The 15,235-nt window shown below is 65.4% G+C and overlaps 2 protein-coding genes across 2 annotated transcripts; both read right to left on the reverse strand.

The window, feature by feature from the left end:
• Nucleotides 1-365: 365 nt before the first annotated feature.
• Nucleotides 366-10,246, reverse strand: NELFB (negative elongation factor complex member B). Its single transcript, XM_046023792.1, has 13 exons — nucleotides 9,477-10,246; nucleotides 9,191-9,354; nucleotides 8,920-9,019; nucleotides 8,399-8,629; nucleotides 6,339-6,524; nucleotides 5,591-5,703; nucleotides 4,939-5,041; nucleotides 4,632-4,727; nucleotides 4,268-4,410; nucleotides 4,077-4,183; nucleotides 1,594-1,735; nucleotides 1,377-1,485; nucleotides 366-1,264 (listed from the first exon to the last, which is right to left on the reverse strand). Exons 1-13 carry the CDS (start codon nucleotides 9,576-9,578, stop codon nucleotides 1,067-1,069), a joined length of 1,794 nt encoding a protein of 597 aa, XP_045879748.1. The 5' UTR covers nucleotides 9,579-10,246; the 3' UTR covers nucleotides 366-1,066.
• Nucleotides 10,247-10,349: 103 nt separating this feature from the next.
• On the reverse strand, nucleotides 10,350-13,680 carry STPG3 (sperm-tail PG-rich repeat containing 3). The gene is made up of 6 exons (XM_046023795.1): nucleotides 13,574-13,680; nucleotides 13,326-13,480; nucleotides 13,084-13,218; nucleotides 12,888-12,976; nucleotides 12,286-12,586; nucleotides 10,350-12,131 (listed from the first exon to the last, which is right to left on the reverse strand). The coding sequence occupies exons 1-6, from the start codon at nucleotides 13,678-13,680 to the stop codon at nucleotides 11,998-12,000; spliced, it is 921 nt and encodes a 306-aa protein (XP_045879751.1). The 3' UTR covers nucleotides 10,350-11,997.
• Between the last annotated feature and the right edge of the window lie 1,555 nt (nucleotides 13,681-15,235).

The raw sequence follows: 15,235 nt of genomic DNA on the forward strand, positions 1-15,235 counted from the left end.
CCTCTGCTGCACAGGGAGGGTGCTGGGGGCCTCGGGCACCTAACCCACCACACAGGCGGCGGCGCTGTCAGGCTTCTGGGACCAGGGCTGAAGGACGTTATCCAGGCCCTGCCCATGTCCCATGATCCCAGCACGGGTGTGGCGGGGGGAGGTCCGCCCGGCTCTCTGCTCTCTAGGGACAATGGAAGCGACTGAAGAGGACCCCCCCACCCCCACATCTGTCCTCCCTAAGGATGTCCCTCCTCCCAGGGACAGGCACGGGCACCCAGACCGTGGCCTACAGAGGCAGACATGCCCTTAAGGTGCCCACCCACCTGCCCCACATCCAACGCTCGGACGTGCCCACCAACAGCTCCAACACTGGGTTTACCCAAACGCCTTTTATTTACACACGTGAAGGCTTGCACGTGCCCAAGCCGGTGCAGCTGAGCAAGGAGCTCACCGCTCCAGGGGGTAAACTAAGGCAGCCGTTCCTCAGCGACACCTGTCACACGGGGTGCTGCCGGCCGGTCCCCTGCCCGTGGGGCCGTGGACCGGCCAGACCATCCCGTGAGACACTCGGGCACTCCCAGAGTAGCCGGTTCCATCCGCAGATGCTCGCACCCAGCAAAGCACTGGCTGATCCGGGCCCACAGGGCTCGGCCCGCCCCTTCCCTCAGGCCTGGGTCCCCCTGCCCTCTCCCCGTGGAGAAAAGGTAGTTTCTTCCTAATCCCAACTACAGCCAGGCTGTCGTCCCTACAGAAGCGGAAGCTCACGCCATGAGGCAAGAACGTGCCGGAAGCTCCCCACAGCCTGGGAGTGACTTCAAGGGGCCAGCTGGGCCCATCACGCCCAGCGCTGTCCTCCAGGGAAGCAGACAGGGGCCTCCGAGGAGCAAACACAGGTCCCAGGATCCAGGTCAGGGTGGAGCTGAGGTCCAGCAGCAGGCTGCCCCGCACAGGCCGTCCAAGGGCGGAGAGCACTCGGCTCCAGCCAGCCCAGCCCCACGAGCAGCCCATCTGCCTTCGGGAGAGACGGGGTCCCCGACACTCCAAGTCCAGGGGAACGCCTACGGGCCAGCCAATGTCACAGACCCGCCAGGGGTCCGGCCCGGTCCTGAGCGGCCCCTGGGAAGCCTCCCAGCCCAGCCGGAGCTGACACAGCCGGGAGGGGCAGCTCCAGGGCCTGCGTCTCCGTGGCCTGGGCCGGGCTGGGCTTCCGGTGCTCCAGCTGCTCCAGCTTCTCCCCCAGCTGAGAGTAAAGCTCCTTCACCGCCTCTCCGCTCTGTGGGGGGGGGGGGCGGGGGGAAGCATGTGGCTGTGCGGCAGGCCCCAAGGTCCCTCGAGACACCTCCACGCGGGGGACATGCACGCGAGGAGAGGGCTGGGGCACGCACCTGGCCTGTGGGCTCCAGCGCCTTGCGCAAGGCGTCCAGCGTGGACGGCGCCAGCCGGTGGTGCAGGTGCAGGAGAAGCCGCAGCGCGTGCCGCTGTACGCTCTCCTTCCTGCGGGAGGGGCCGCGCCGCAGTGACCTAGAGCCCACCGCGGACCGCCCCCCAGCTGAGCACCCCCACCCCCCCACCCCGGGCAGGACAGGGGCGGGCGGCGGGCACCTGGGCGAGGCCGTGAGGAGGAAGCCGTCAAAGAGGCTCCTGCAGAAGTCCTCCAGGGCGAACTCGTCCGCCAGCAGCGCCAGGTTCCCCGTGAGCAGGTGCAGGAAGATGTCACCAAAGGCCAAGTCGCCAAAGGTCTCCACTGCAAGCACAGTCCGGGTCAGCCCCGCCCCTGGAGTGGCGCAGGGCCTGGGGCCGCGGGCCTGGTGTGCCTGCAAGCCAGAACCAGGGACCCGCACAGGCCAGGTGGACGGGGCAGGGGGCGGACAGGGGCCCCAGCCGAGGTGGTGAAGCAGGCTATAGTGCGAGGGCCGGGCAGGAGAGCCCATCCCCAGTGGCTGTGACCCTTGGCCGAGGGACTCGGGATTAAGCGGACCGCAGGAGAGAGAAACTGAACAGAGAACCACCCAGGCAAGCGCCTCCGCCCAGCCCAGGAGCTCGACCCGACGACTGGCGGCTGGGTTCTGAGAGAAAGACGACAACGGAAAGTGACTTTGTGCTTCGAAGCCACGGACTCCAAAACTTAAAGAAACAGCGGAAGTGACTACCAGAGAGCCTCACTGATAAGCAGAGACGAGAACGCCTACGCGCACAGCCGAGCGGGTCAGAGCCCCAGCTGCAGGGCAGCAGGCCACAGGGGGACGCGCACACGGACCCAGGCGCCGCCAGACACGGCCGGCGTGGGCTCCTGCCCCACATCTGAGCAGACAGGACACCAGGCAGGTCCACAGTCATGACAACAGGGGACACTGCCCGCCCAGTCCCAACAAATCTCACAGACGCCTACAGATGGTGCAAAACCCGAGAGGTAACAAGGAAACACGAGAGTTGGAAGTGATGCGCTTCCCGACTCGAGCACACTACCCACAGAACATCGTGGCGCTGCTGGGCCATCACGAGCAGCGCCAGGACCTGGCCCCACGTGTGACCACGGCGGCATCGTGGTTTCTGACAGCACCCGTCCTCTGTAGAGACACCTGCTAGGTCCCTATGGCTGCTACGCTGCCGAGTCTGGGATCACGTCCAGACCTCCTCCACGGCCCCCACGCAGGCAGGTGGCAGGCCCTGGGCTTCACCATGCGATGCTCTGTGATTTCATCAAAAATTCTAACGATAAAAAGCTAAAAAATAGGGACGCCTGGGTGGCTCAGTCGGTTGGGTGTCTGCCTTCAGCTCAGGTCGTGGTCCCAGGGTCCTGGGGCAGAGTCCCATCTCAGGCTCCCTGCTCAGCGGGGAGCCTGCTTCTCCCTCTGCCTGCCGCTCCCCCTGCCTGCCGCTCCCCCTGCTCCTGCTCGCTCTCTCTGACAAAGTCTTTAAAAAAACAAGAAAAAAAAAACAGAAAAGAATTTTTAAATCGACCTCCATTCCAGCACCTACTAATGCCACAAAGGACAAGGAAAGGTCTGTATCCTCGCCCACTGGGCAGCAGTGCGGGGCTGGGAGACGCGGGAGCTCCCGAGGCAGGCAGGACACCCCCGCATCTAGCCCACGCCTGTAGACAACAGAAAGAAACAAAAGTACTGAAATGACTAGAAACGAGGAAAGCAAATTATTTGCACCTGCACTCTTAGAAGCTTCCGGAAACATACACAAAAGCTCCAGCCTCTGTGGCCGGGAGGAGGACAGCCCAAGACGTGTCCACGCTCTGATCCAAAAGCATTGAGAGCGCTCCCTCACGTGGTCAGAAGCCCCAGGACGGGCCTGCCACCACCCAGGGGCACTCTGCTGCATGAAGGAGGCCGCGGTCAGAGGGACATGGGGTGAGAGCCACTGGGAGGGGGACCTGCAGGACCCACCCAGGGGCCCTGGTGTGGGCGGGCCCCAGTAGCTGGTGACAAGGACACGGGTTCTCCCCGGAGCCTCCGGAAGGAGCCAGCCCTGCCCGCAGCTTGACTGAAGCCCTGGGAGGCTCACTTCATTCTCTGGCCTCTGGTAAGAAAACAGGTTCGTGCTGTTCGCTCAGATGGAAGCCGGATATAAATTAAGGCCAAACAGCTTCCTTCGCAAACAGAACACGGGAAACGTGACACACGCACCATCCTCAGACCTGTCAATGACCCAGAAACACGCTCAGCAAGGGACGGGCGACATCTCTCCGAAGCAGCCTCAACACCCCAGACGAGCCTGCGGCCAGCAGTGGCAAAGCCGGGTGCTCCGAACCCCCCTCCCCCGCTTGGCCTGCAGCTTACTCCCAAAGGGGTCCACTTGGGCCCTGCCCTCTTCTTCCTAGCAAGAAGCCACCCGCCCCACAGCGCCCGTGGCCCGAGACCATCTGGGGTGGGCCCTCTCCACGGCTGCAGGGACTAGAGGGACGCCCCCTCCTCCCTCGCCAACTGGGATGAACCACAGCACAAAGGATCCCTCCACAGATGGCGACCATGGCAAGGGGTGTCTGAGTCTACCAGGCTGGGCTCGCCCTTGCACCAGAGCGGCTGCCGGAAGACCAGGGCCGCAGCGAGGCGGGCGCCCGCCTGTGCACTCACCGAGCCCCGGCAGCAGGCGGAGCAGCGCGTTCTTGTTCCTCTGCTTCGTGACGTGCAGCACGTAGTAGAGTCCCACCTCGCAGGCCATGCGCTGCTCCTGCAGGAACCTGCGCCGGCGAAGACAGGTCAGCCCCGAGCCGCTCGCGGGGAGCCCAAGGGCAAGGCACCCTGCCCACGCCCCGAGCCCGTACTTGGTGAAACTCTCTGGAAGCGTGTTTGGGTACGAGACTGGGGCCTTCTCCTCGGCCGGGAGCTTCTGATCCACGTTGAAGGTCTGGTCGTCCACCACGAAGGACATGAGCATGGGCAGGAACCTGGTGATGAGCTCCACCTCCTAGGCCGGGAGAAGACCGCAAACCCGTCCAGCACAGCCCCGCTTTTGTCCTGGCCCCAACCCCGGCCCTCGCCCACCCGCCTCGCGTCAGTGTTTTCTGGGCGTCCACCTAAAGGCCTGGTCCTCCCTCCCACCTCCCAAGACCCCACCTTGCTGACCTCCCTCAGCCCCACAGACCCTCTCGCAAAGGTCAGGACACAATCCCGCCCCAGTACTGTTACCATCTTGGGCTCCTTGAAGACCTGGCTGTCGATCATGTCCCATGCCCCCTGGCCCAGGGCCAGCAGCCTGAGCAGCAGGAGGAGATCTGGGCTGTCCTGTGGGGAAGCACAGGCCTCAACATGCGCTCAGAGGAGCCCCTCCCCCGCTGACATCCCTCACGGCCGCAGGGTCCTCCTGGCAGCCACTACCAGCCACTTCGCTCCCGGGCTCCAACGCTGACCCGCCACCAGGAGGGTGCACACCTGACCAGCAGCAGTCCACGCCCGCACCCCTACCCGCAGGCAGCAGGCAGCCAGCCTGGCTCACCCTGGGCAGCGTCTCCTGGCCGACCAGCTCCTGCAGGTGGCGGACAGTGCTCAGCGACAGCGTGTTGATGGCAAAGGGGTCACACAGGATCATGGACAGGTCCCTGTGAGGACGGGCACATTGTGCTTCCGTGGCCTGGCCTCAGGCCGGGGAGAAGGGTCCCTCCACACAGAGCAAGCCTGTCTACATGCTCTGGATCCCTTCCCGAAACAACTTGGCCATTCGTGACTCATCTCTAACTTACTCAAAACACTAAAGAATCAAAACACCTTTTTTCTAAAATTAAGCTTCCGTTTTGGTTCTGAAAACCTGACCCCGATTCTGTAAGCACAGGCAGGACCCCCAGACACAGAGAGAAAACACTGCTGGGAGCCAGACCCCACCAGCACAGCAGGCCCCGGGGACGGGGCTTACCCCCAGCCCTCTGTCACACGCAGGCCCCAGTGACTGCAGACACCCGGGCCCCAGCCCAGGCCCAGGCTTCCCCGAGACTCCAAGAGCCTCAGCCACAGCAGCTGGGCCTCAGCGGTGCGCACAAGCACCCAGGAGTTCCGAGACGCTCTGGAATAAGCTGCAGACAGAGCCTGCTCGCCCGGACGCCCACGACAGGACCTCGGGGCCAGGGGAGCACCTGTACAAGGCGCGTCCTTACCCCAGGACTTGCTCCTGCCCCTTCTTTACTCCATCCAGAAACCCCTGCAGCTCCCGGGCTCTCTTGCTGTCCACAAAGCGCTCACGGATGCAGGCGTCCAGGCACCAGGTAAACTGCAGGGAGGGAGCACGGCCAGGACACCGTCAGAGCCCACGGCCAGTGCCACGTCTCACGGACAGCAGGACTCGCTGCCTCATGTGGTCCAGGCCCAGCTCAGTGCAAAGGCAGACAGGCCCGGGGTCCCACGTGCTCGGCGGGCCTTGCGGTGCGCGGAGAAGACCGTGCGCATAGAAGACAGTGCGCATGCTCTGTTCTCAAGGGGCCTCCCTGGCCCACCTTGTGGGGTGGGTGCTCCGGTCTCACGTATGGACACCACAGAGCCCGCAGGAGGGGACACTGTCCCAGGCCGCACAGCACCCACACTGGGGACAAGGGCAGCCCAGGAGGCCCCGCCCCTGGAGGACTCGAGAGCAGGGGAGGGCCAGGGGCCAGGGAAACCCCAAAAGAAGCCAGAGCAAGCGTCCAAGAGGGGCCACAGGGCCGGTCCCAGCTGGAGCAGAGGAAGACACGGAGCAGGCACACAGGAGAGGTCAGGGCAGGCGGCTCTGACATAAGGGCCGGAAGGGGCCCCCTGCCCTGGAGTCCAGTTGGCCGAGGGGGCCCCGGCCTGGCACAGAGGGGCCGCTGGGCGTGGGGTGCGGACAGGAAAGAGACAGAAGGAAGGGGGAGGGGCCGGCGAGGCCAGCACCTTGTGGCAGGGGTCCACGGAGCAGATGTCCCCGACGTCCAGCTCGTGCAGAGACATGAGCAGCTCGGCCCGCAGGGTACAGTAGTGCACGTTGCGCGTCCGCAGGAACAGGGTCCGCAGGAACTGCAGCACCATGTCGTACAGCTTCACGTTCTTCCCCACCATCTGCGTCAGCTTCTGCACCACCTGGGGGGGCCCGCGCCACAGTGTCACTGACAGCCGCGGGCAGCACGGCCCCTTCCTGACACCCGGAGTCCCCTCTCTCACGAGATGCCAGCTGGGTCAGCAGGAGACGGAGCCCACATCAGATCCCAGCTTCTCCGAGAGACCATTGACCTGTGACCCCAGACTCCTCAGAGCCGCCCAGGAGGTCTGCTGCCTGCTTGCCCTGTCAGCTGGCCCAGGGAGATGCAGGCCTCGGGGAGGGACGCTGGCCCCAGGGCCCAGGGAAGCCCAGCCTGGGCCACCTGGGTCCCTGCATTGTCCCAGAGCATGACGCCCTGTGGCGGCCCTGGCCCACGTCCAGCACCTGGCCTGTTCCTCGGTAGGGACCACCCGCTTCCGCAGCCCCCCCCCACACCCCATGCGGGTTTCTGCCGCACCGCCATGGCCAGCAGGAGGGAGCGTGGCTCACTGCTCCTGAACAGCGGCTGGGCCTCTGGCTCTAACGTTGGGAAGGACGCACAGAACCTGGGGGAACAGGGACGGCCGAGGCAGCGAGGGCGGGACAGGCAACCTCGGGGGGCCCCAGGCAAGGTCTCTTCAGTAGGCATCAGGCCCGGCCTGCCGGCGAACAAGAGTGATGAGGCTCAGGCTACTGGCGGGGAGACCAGCTAGACCCAGAGCTGTGGCCCCAGTGGCTGAGCCACACCCTGAGGGCTGTGGGCGATACCCTCTCCCCTCACAGCGGGTGCAGGCCACACAGACGGAAAGACGCAGGCCCTGCGGAGGGCACCGGCTTGGAGGGGAACGTGAGGACGAGGTGAGAGACCACAGCCAGTACTGCCACCACGGGCCAGGCTGCGGCAGGAGGCGTTAGGTCAGATCCCACTTCACAGCAGCCCACCATCCGCGGCCAGTAAGCCAAGGACCAACAAACAGCCGGCGCCACTCAACCAGAATCCTCCGTGCAGCGTCACGCTGGAGCAGCTCAGACGACTTCTGTGACCCCCAACGTGCTGGGAAAAGCCAAAGTCCTCAGGGTGGCCTCCAGCCCTCCTGAGCTCAGCCCCCAATCTCCTCGTCGCGTGCTCTCGGCTTGGCCGCGCCATTCCCGACGGTCAGCGCGCTCCCCTTCAGAGCCCGTGCTCACCCCACAGCCCTGCTTTGCCTTGCTCTGCGGCCTCATGTCTCCGCAGCCCTTGGCCACCCCCTGAGCTCTAGATGACCAGCCTGTGACGCTCACTCTGTAGTGCCTGCCCCAGGCAAACACTGAGACGTCTCGGGTCAGTGAAGGGTACAGGCACCTACAGCAGGAAATCAGGACTCAAGAAATATTTGCCAAGATAATGAGTGAATCAGACAAAGAAATGGAAGAAAGGAGGGGCCCCCGGGGGGCTCAGTGGTTAAGCATCTGCCTTCAGCACAGGTCAGGATCCCAGGGTCCAGGGATCAGGCCCCACATCAGGCCCCCTGCGCAGTGGGCAGTGGGCAGCCTGCTTCTCCCTCTCCCTCTGCTCCTCCCAACTGCTCATGCTCTCTAACAAGCCCATAAAAATCTTTTTGAAAAAAAAAAAAAGGAATGTCTGGCAGGGTCAGTCAGGAGCACCTGTGGCTCCTGATCTTGGCATTGTGAACGTGAGCCCCACGCTGGATGTAGAGAAAACTTAAAACCTTGAAAACCAAAATTTCCCAGAGCCAAAGGAAGAACCACGGAACGTCACTGCAAAGGCTTGCCAGGTCGCCAAGGGCCAAGCACATACAGCAAAGAGACCCCACGAGGCCCAGCACCACGAGGCCCCGTGGCCAGCCACACACACAAGCCTGCCCTACCCAGGAGCAGATCCACGGAAGCCCACGCGGCGGTGGGGAAGGGGGTGGTCAGGGTGCTGCGGCCTCACCTCGCCCTGGCGCCTTGTCTTCGGGGAAGGGCTGAAGAAGTTGTGCAGGACGGAGAGTTCCGTACTGAAAAGCGCACTCTCCTTCTCCAGGATGTACTGCTTCAGCAGCGGGGACACTTCGTCCCCGAACAGGGCCTGGTTGTCCTGCCAGATCTGCCGCTTCACCTCCACCGCACAGGCCCGGTACAGCTCCTTGTCCGCCATCACCAGCTTCAGCTTCTTCTCCGGAACCTACACGCCACACAGCCCCAGCCCCTCAGGACAGGTCAGGAGGCCTCAGCGCCCCCAGCAGCGGCCACCTCAAGCCCAGCCCCACCAGCAGGGGCACCTGTGCCTGGACCCCAGGCCCGGGCAGAGGCAGACGGCCAGCTCTTGCCAAGCCGCCGTGGGTCCCACAACCCCAGCTTCTATCTCTGCCTGGCTTGGAGAACGTGCCCGGAGCTGCTGGTCTGGGCAGGCGGCTCAGGACACCTCCCCAGCTCCAAGCGGCCGCCCTGAGCTTGCTGGCCCGCGATGCTTACCTTGGGCAAGTGTTTCATGACGCACATCACCACCGGCTGCAGGGACGGCATCTTCACCAGGGAAAAGCTCTTCTCCAGCAGGTCCTCCAGTTTCTTGTACCTGGAAAGATCCCTCTCTGAGCGCAGCGGCTGCCTCCGTGCCCCAGGCAGCTGCCAGGTCAGGGGACGGGTCTCCATGCGCGGGGGAGGCCCGCGCGGGGCAGGGCTGTGCGGCCCGGGGGTCCGTGCCACGACCGGGCGGAGCAGGGCTGCGCGTCTCAGGCCCACCCACCTCTCCTCCGCCTTGCCCTCCGAGGCGATGGCCGACACGCGCTCCAGCAGCTTGTCCCGCAGCTCGTCGAACACCGACTGGTGGAACTCCAGCCGCGGCGTCCCGTGCAGGTCCAGGAACGGCAGCGCGGACTGCAGGGAGGGCAGCAGCACGCCATTCTCTGTCTGGGAAACAGGCGGCCCGTGGCGCGGGGTCGGCTTCGCCTCCTGGGGCGCGGGGCGACCCCGGGACGCTCGGCGCGGCCGGTGCGAGCCCCCCGCAGCCCCCCGCAGCCCGGCCGCCGCACCTGGAACTGCTCGATGGCCTTGAGCGGCTCCGTGCAGTTGGTCAGCGTCTCCTTCAGGTCCTCGCCGTTGGCCACGCCCAGGTCCTGCAGCCCCGCGAACATGGCCGAGGCCGCGGCCCCCGCGCGGCCCGGCGCCCCATCCCCGCCGCGCTCCCCCGGGGCCGCCGCGCCCGCCGCAGGCCCCCCCGGTGTCCGCTCGCTCGGGCCCCGGGGGCCGCCCGCGCTCCGCTCCCCGGCGCCCTCCAGCTCCGCCAGGTCCCGCCGGCAGCGCGGCTCCGCCGGGGCCGCGGCCGCCCACTTCCGTCCTGCGTCCGCCGGCCAAACGGTCCCCCGGAAACGCCGCCGCCGGCGCGCAGAGGTTCCTGGGAGCGAGCGCGCGCTGAGGATGAGCGCCCCGCCCCCTGCGCCGCGGCCCCGCCCCCCAGGGAGGCTCCCAGGCGCAGGCGTTCGCCGCGGGTCTCCCGCCGGGCCGCGTGCGTGCGCTGCGCGTGACCTTATCTTCGGGCTCAGAGTCCGCCGGGGGCAGGGCGGCGCGCTGCGGGGCGCCGGGCGGGGGACCCGATGAGAGGGCTGCCGGCGGGGCCGGAGCTGGGATTTTGACCACCTGTGCTTTAATGATGCCAAGTCCCGCGAGAGCCTGTGAGATCGGCCTTTCGGCGCCGACCGTACTTTGGCTTCCAGAGGAGCGGTCCGCCCTCGCTGCCGCGGCCCCGCGTCGCACCGGGTGCACGACCCTCTCCGTCCCTGGAACTCGGCTCCCTCCTTGCCCAACAGAGACGGGGAAGAGGCTGCGGCGCAAGGTTGTCACGGAGACTAAACTCTACCGTGTGCTTCCGGAGGCGCCTAGCAGAGACCCACCGGAGACCTGGGGGACAGAGTGAGATCGGGACAAGGACAGGTGTCCTCGCTCTCGTCACGGTGAACATCCAAGCCCCAGGCCAACCCAAGGTGGGTGGCCCTCAGGCTGACTCGTCCATCCTGACACACTGCGAATTCAAGGCTCAGGTTTTAGGGTGTCCCTTGTCCCTTGCAATGCAAGAAGCTCGCACACAGTGAGTGGGCACCGCCTGGTGGGCACTCTCCTTGGGCTCCTCTCCGCTACGTGTACAAGCCCCTGGACCCAGCATTCAGCGGTCTGCGGCCTTTCAGCTCACCAGCTCACCTCCTCCCCTCCAAACAGCCCCGGATCCTCCCAAGTTTGGCCACACCAAACATCACACCCTCTCCCTTTTTGTGTGCATTGTCTTCTAAAGTTCATCCTGCTAGAAATTCCCTTCCTACTGCCCAGCAAACTCTTGGTCATCTTTAAAAGTCACTTCTCCCGCTACCTCCTCCAGGAAGCCCACCCTCTTCAGCCCAGCTAGAGGGCAGTGCTCCTTCCTGCTGGTCCCACTCCTGACCTTGAGCCCTGGGGGTTGCTTTCCACCCCCTTCCCCCTGAGTCAAGCTCCCAAGGCCAGGCCTTCTACGGCTCTGCCTCTGTTGCCTGCGGGCTGAGCTGGTCAGCCCAGGGCCCAAGGATGGCCATCTGCCATGCCAGTGCTCTAATTCCCGGGAATGCTGGGGCTCGACGTCCCAAGTTGAGCCCTAGAGGAGGTGACAGGTAAATTGTGCTCGGACTCCCTGGGCTTTGGCCTCCCTGCGGGATGGAATGATGTCCACACCACAGCATCAACCGTTGCAGTGCCTTTCTGAAGGGGTCAGGCTCTGGCCCACCACATGGGTGGCACAGGAAGGACCCCTGGAGGAACTGGTGCAGGGACAGGAGCCACCCCCAGCTGCAGGGGAGGCCCTTAAGGGAGGCAATCTTGGCGACAACCCCTGGGTAGAAAGGTAGGCTGCTCCTGTGGGCAGAGGCAGAGCCCTAACAAATGAAGGCCCAGGAAGTCTGCGGGCTGTGGTATGGCCTGCACACCCCTGGGCCAGTTCACGGGGTCTTTGGGCAGGAGTCGAAGAAGTGAGGAACCAGCTGGTCCTCTGCACCCTCCCTGGTCACTGGGCAGGCCGACTGCACCTCAAGATGACAGCTGATCCTTGGGTACACTGGCAGCTTGACCAACCCCTGGGTGGCACAGCTGGGTGGTGGTGTCTTGTATCGCCCACAGGGCCCCATCCCATGCAGTCCCCAGCCAGAAAGTCCCAGGCTGCCACCCCATCTGCCCTAGAGAAGAGGGCACCAAAGGAGAAGCAGAGGGAGACCCCTGGGCAAGGAAAACCAAACATGACAGGTGGGCAGCAGGCCACAGGTGGGACAGCTCACCAGTCGAGCACACAAGAGAGTCCGGAAGAACCTACAGCATCTCTGTATTGGGGCCGGGGGAGGGGGTGGGGCAGGTAGATGGGCTTCGGGCTGGACCGTCCTCAATGTCCGCAGCTCACAGAGGGGTTGGCCGGCCAGGAGGGTGGGTCAGAGGCACCCACGGAGTCAAAAGGCCGAGCTGGAGGCCCTTAGTTCCAGGCAGGCCTCAATAGACCCCCAAGGAAACCAGGGTTCTGTGAATAACCGGGTGGCCGGGGAGGCGCTACAGAGCGCAGAAGGGTCCCGTGTCATGGCGCTTGGGTCTTCGGACTCCCTGGATCACCGCTCCCGGCGCAGCGGGGAAGCGCGAGTTGGAGCAGCCCTCCGCGTGGTAGGCAGCTGGGCCGGGACTGCGGGCTGCAGGGAGAAGGTGGAGCCCACCTAGGCGACGGCGCCAGCGGCCGCGCAGCTCGCAGCTCCCCGCAGGCTGAGTCCCCACCCCTGCCCCGACCCCGCAGGCTGAGTCCCCACCCTGCCCCGGCCTGGCCTCCTCTCCCCGAGCGCTCCTCACCGGAACTGAGCCAGGAGGCGAACGCAGGTGAGCGGCTCATGGAGACGGCGGGCGGGCGCGGGTTCTGCAGGCGGCACCCAGGCAAGATGTCATAGGTGTTGGGGCCGGGAAGCTTGTCGCCCCGCGGGGCCTGTGGAGGGCCCTGAAGCTGGGGCTGGGGACGGTGACCCGCACCCCCGGCCCGCGACAGCCCCGGGCGGGCGGGGGCCTCAACTGTCTTGGAAGCGGGGCGGCGGCCCCCAAAGCTGAAGGCCGGGAAGGCAGGCAGGCTGAGTGGCGGGTAGTCCGCGGGTGACGGCCACTGCGGGAAAGAGGCTGCTGCGGCGCCCTCCGCCCCCGCAGGCCCCGCCCCCTCCTCCCGGCCGCCCCGCGGGCCCCGCCCCTTCCCGGCCCCCGCTCCAGGCCGCCCGCAGGCCCCGCCCCTCCTCGCGGCCACACCAGCAGGCCCCGCCCCTCCCGGCCGCAGGCCCCGCCCCTTCCCGGCCCCCTCCAGCCCGCCCCGCAGGCCCCGCCCCTCCTCCCGGCCGCCCCCCGCAGGCCCCGCCCCTTCCCGGCCCCCGCTCCAGGCCGCCCCCGCAGGACGAGCCCCGCGGGCCGTCCACCTTTTGCTCTTGGTTGAAGTCGACCTTCTGCGTGAAGGGGCTTTCGCTCTGGAACCACAAGGTCTGCCACGCCCTGCGGCCACCGCCGTCTGCAGCAGCGGCAGCGTGGTTGGGGGGCAGGGGAGGCCGGCGGCCGGAGCCCCCCTTCCGGGGGCAGGGGGCGGGCGGTGCGGAGGGGCGGGGAGGGGACACGCACCGCGGGTGCGGAGCCTGCGGCCGACGCTGAAGTGGGGATGCGGGGAGGACTCGCGCACGGAAGCGTCCGGCACCGGGTACTTGGCGGGGCCGGGGGTCTGCAGGTCGGTCACGATGGGTGGGCGTCGTTCCAGCCCTGGCAGGAAGCAAGCTCCGGGCCTGGGGACTCAGCGGGCGCCTCCCCAGCCCTGCCCGCCTCCCCAGACCGGACTGCGGTGGGGGCTGGCCCGGACCCTTACTCACACAGCTCCCTCCGGGTCTGGGCGCAGGTAGGCGGGCGCTCCCGGAGGAAGCCCGGTTCCGTCCGGAGGCCAGCCTGGAGCTCCTGCACTCCCGGGGGCCACATCTCCCCGGCGGCCCCTGGCTGGGGGCCCCACAAGAACACACTAGCCTTGGGCCTACAAGGGAGAGGGGGGAGCGCTGTCCACCCAGCCCAATGGCCATCCCGTCCGGGCGGCTCCCCCGGCACACCCAGCTCCCGGAGAAGTTACCGGGCTGGCACAAGTGGCCTGTGCCGCAGGGAACCATGAGTCCAGTGCTGGCCTCCACTGATGTAAAAATTCACCAGGAATTTCACAGCTTTCTGGTCAAAATTCATTGTCAAAGTATGTGGCTCTCTTCTGCAGGGACACCTCTGAGCTCTGTGACCTCATTAGCCAGCCATGGGCAGCCCCTGCCTCAGTTGCCAGGAACTCCCTTGGGAAGGAACATTGCCGAGCCCTGGAGGGGCTGCTACCGTGGGCCCCTCACAGAGACCCCTCCCCTGGCCACCAGGTGGGTCACTCTGGTATCAGCCTCAGCCCGGGGGACCCCTAGTCTGCCCCAGTAGCTTCTGGCTTGGCCTCCTTCCCACTCTCCTTCCCCTTCGTTATCCCAACCCCTCTCCTCCCCTAGAATCTGGGGTCTCTTGGACGGCCGGGGTCCACTTTAGCAGGGCTTCTGGGAGGACCAGGGCCTCTACACAGAACTGAGCTGTGCAGGGGCCACCCAGGATGAGGAGGGGAGGGTGGAGCGACCCAGGAAAACTCCCTGGAGGAGGAGCTCCTGCTGGCAACCCAGCCCTCAGAAAAGCAAAGCAATGGAAGGAGGGTCTGGGTGGTCCCCGCTCACCGCAGGGGCGGTCTGGGGGCAGGAGCTGCCTGGTGGCGCTGGTAGGGCTGAGGTGTGGGGGCCTGTCTTCTGCTTAGTCGCACAGAGGCCGGAAGGTGTCGCAGATGAACGGGGCTGCCAGGCTGCAGTGTGAAGGAATAACGAGCCCACGGGGAGAGCGCCCGCTAGAGCACCCAGGCCCTTGCTGCGCCCTTTGCAACTGACTAGCCCTGGGCCTGGTCTTGACCGAATCCATGCCAGCAGGGCCCGGTCAAGAACAGCTCATCCTCCAGACCTACCCCCACTGAGTCTCTGCAGATCTCTCCCGGCGCTGCCTGGCCTCGGGAGGCGCTCCGGACAGGTGGGAGGAGGGAGGGGCAGAAACTACCTTCAGGAAACACGGGGTTCACGAAGGTGAGGGGCTCACGGCCTGTGCTCCGGGCCCCTCCCTTGGTACACGGTGTGCTGCAGGGGCAGCTTTCGCCACAAAGCCGCTTTCACTGGACATTTGAGATACTCTGGTGGCTGACCTCACGCGTACGCCCTCAGCCGCCTGTCCGTGGGTTCCTGGGGACAGGTTCTTGTGAGCAAAAGCGGCCCATCCAAGTAGGTAGCATTTGGTAAGGACTTGACCCGTATCCCCTCGCTGCCTTCCAGACAGCGCCCGTGGCCTTGCTGGAGGCAGCGTCGCCCACCCCTGCTGTCAGTGTGGCTGTGAGGTTCGACCTGGGTCTGTTCCTGACTGGGGCTTCTTTCGTTAAGGTGTCCACGTTCCACGTTCCTGCCGCGGTGTTGATTTTTCTTGTTTTTGTGAGGTTTTTACACTGAAAGCATATCTCAACCTAAACTTGTTGCAATCTTTTTTTCCCACTCGCCCTTTCGCAGTTTTTTGTGTTTTCTGAGGCGTACTAGAATCTGCTCGTCTTTTCCTTTGATACTTTCGTTTTTATAGTTAAGAACGCATCCCTATACAAGAAAATAAAATGGGTTATCGTTTAAAGTGGAGAAAAATACCCACTTCCAGGGGAAAGACTCCAGAACAGAGTTCCAAGAGCCCTGAGGCA

This window comes from Meles meles, chromosome 11 (genome assembly GCF_922984935.1).
Source record: "Meles meles chromosome 11, mMelMel3.1 paternal haplotype, whole genome shotgun sequence".
In the NCBI taxonomy this organism is placed as follows: domain Eukaryota; kingdom Metazoa; phylum Chordata; class Mammalia; order Carnivora; family Mustelidae; genus Meles; species Meles meles.

Coding starts and splice junctions, on each gene's coding strand:
- NELFB (XM_046023792.1), bottom strand. CDS start 9,578: ATGTTCGCGGGGCTGCAGGACCTGGGCGTGGCCAACGGCGAGGACCTG. Junction 9,020..9,190: donor GAGGGCAAGGCGGAGGAGAG/GTGGGTGGGCCT, acceptor GGATCTTTCCAG/GTACAAGAAACTGGAGGACC. Junction 6,525..8,398: donor AGACAAGGCGCCAGGGCGAG/GTGAGGCCGCAG, acceptor GGGCCCCCCCAG/GTGGTGCAGAAGCTGACGCA.
- STPG3 (XM_046023795.1), bottom strand. CDS start 13,680: ATGAATTTTGACCAGAAAGCTGTGAAATTCCTGGTGAATTTTTACATC. Junction 12,977..13,083: donor CCGCAGGCTCCGCACCCGCG/GTGCGTGTCCCC, acceptor CCGCTGCTGCAG/ACGGCGGTGGCCGCAGGGCG. Junction 12,132..12,285: donor CGCCTCCTGGCTCAGTTCCG/GTGAGGAGCGCT, acceptor TTCTCCCTGCAG/CCCGCAGTCCCGGCCCAGCT.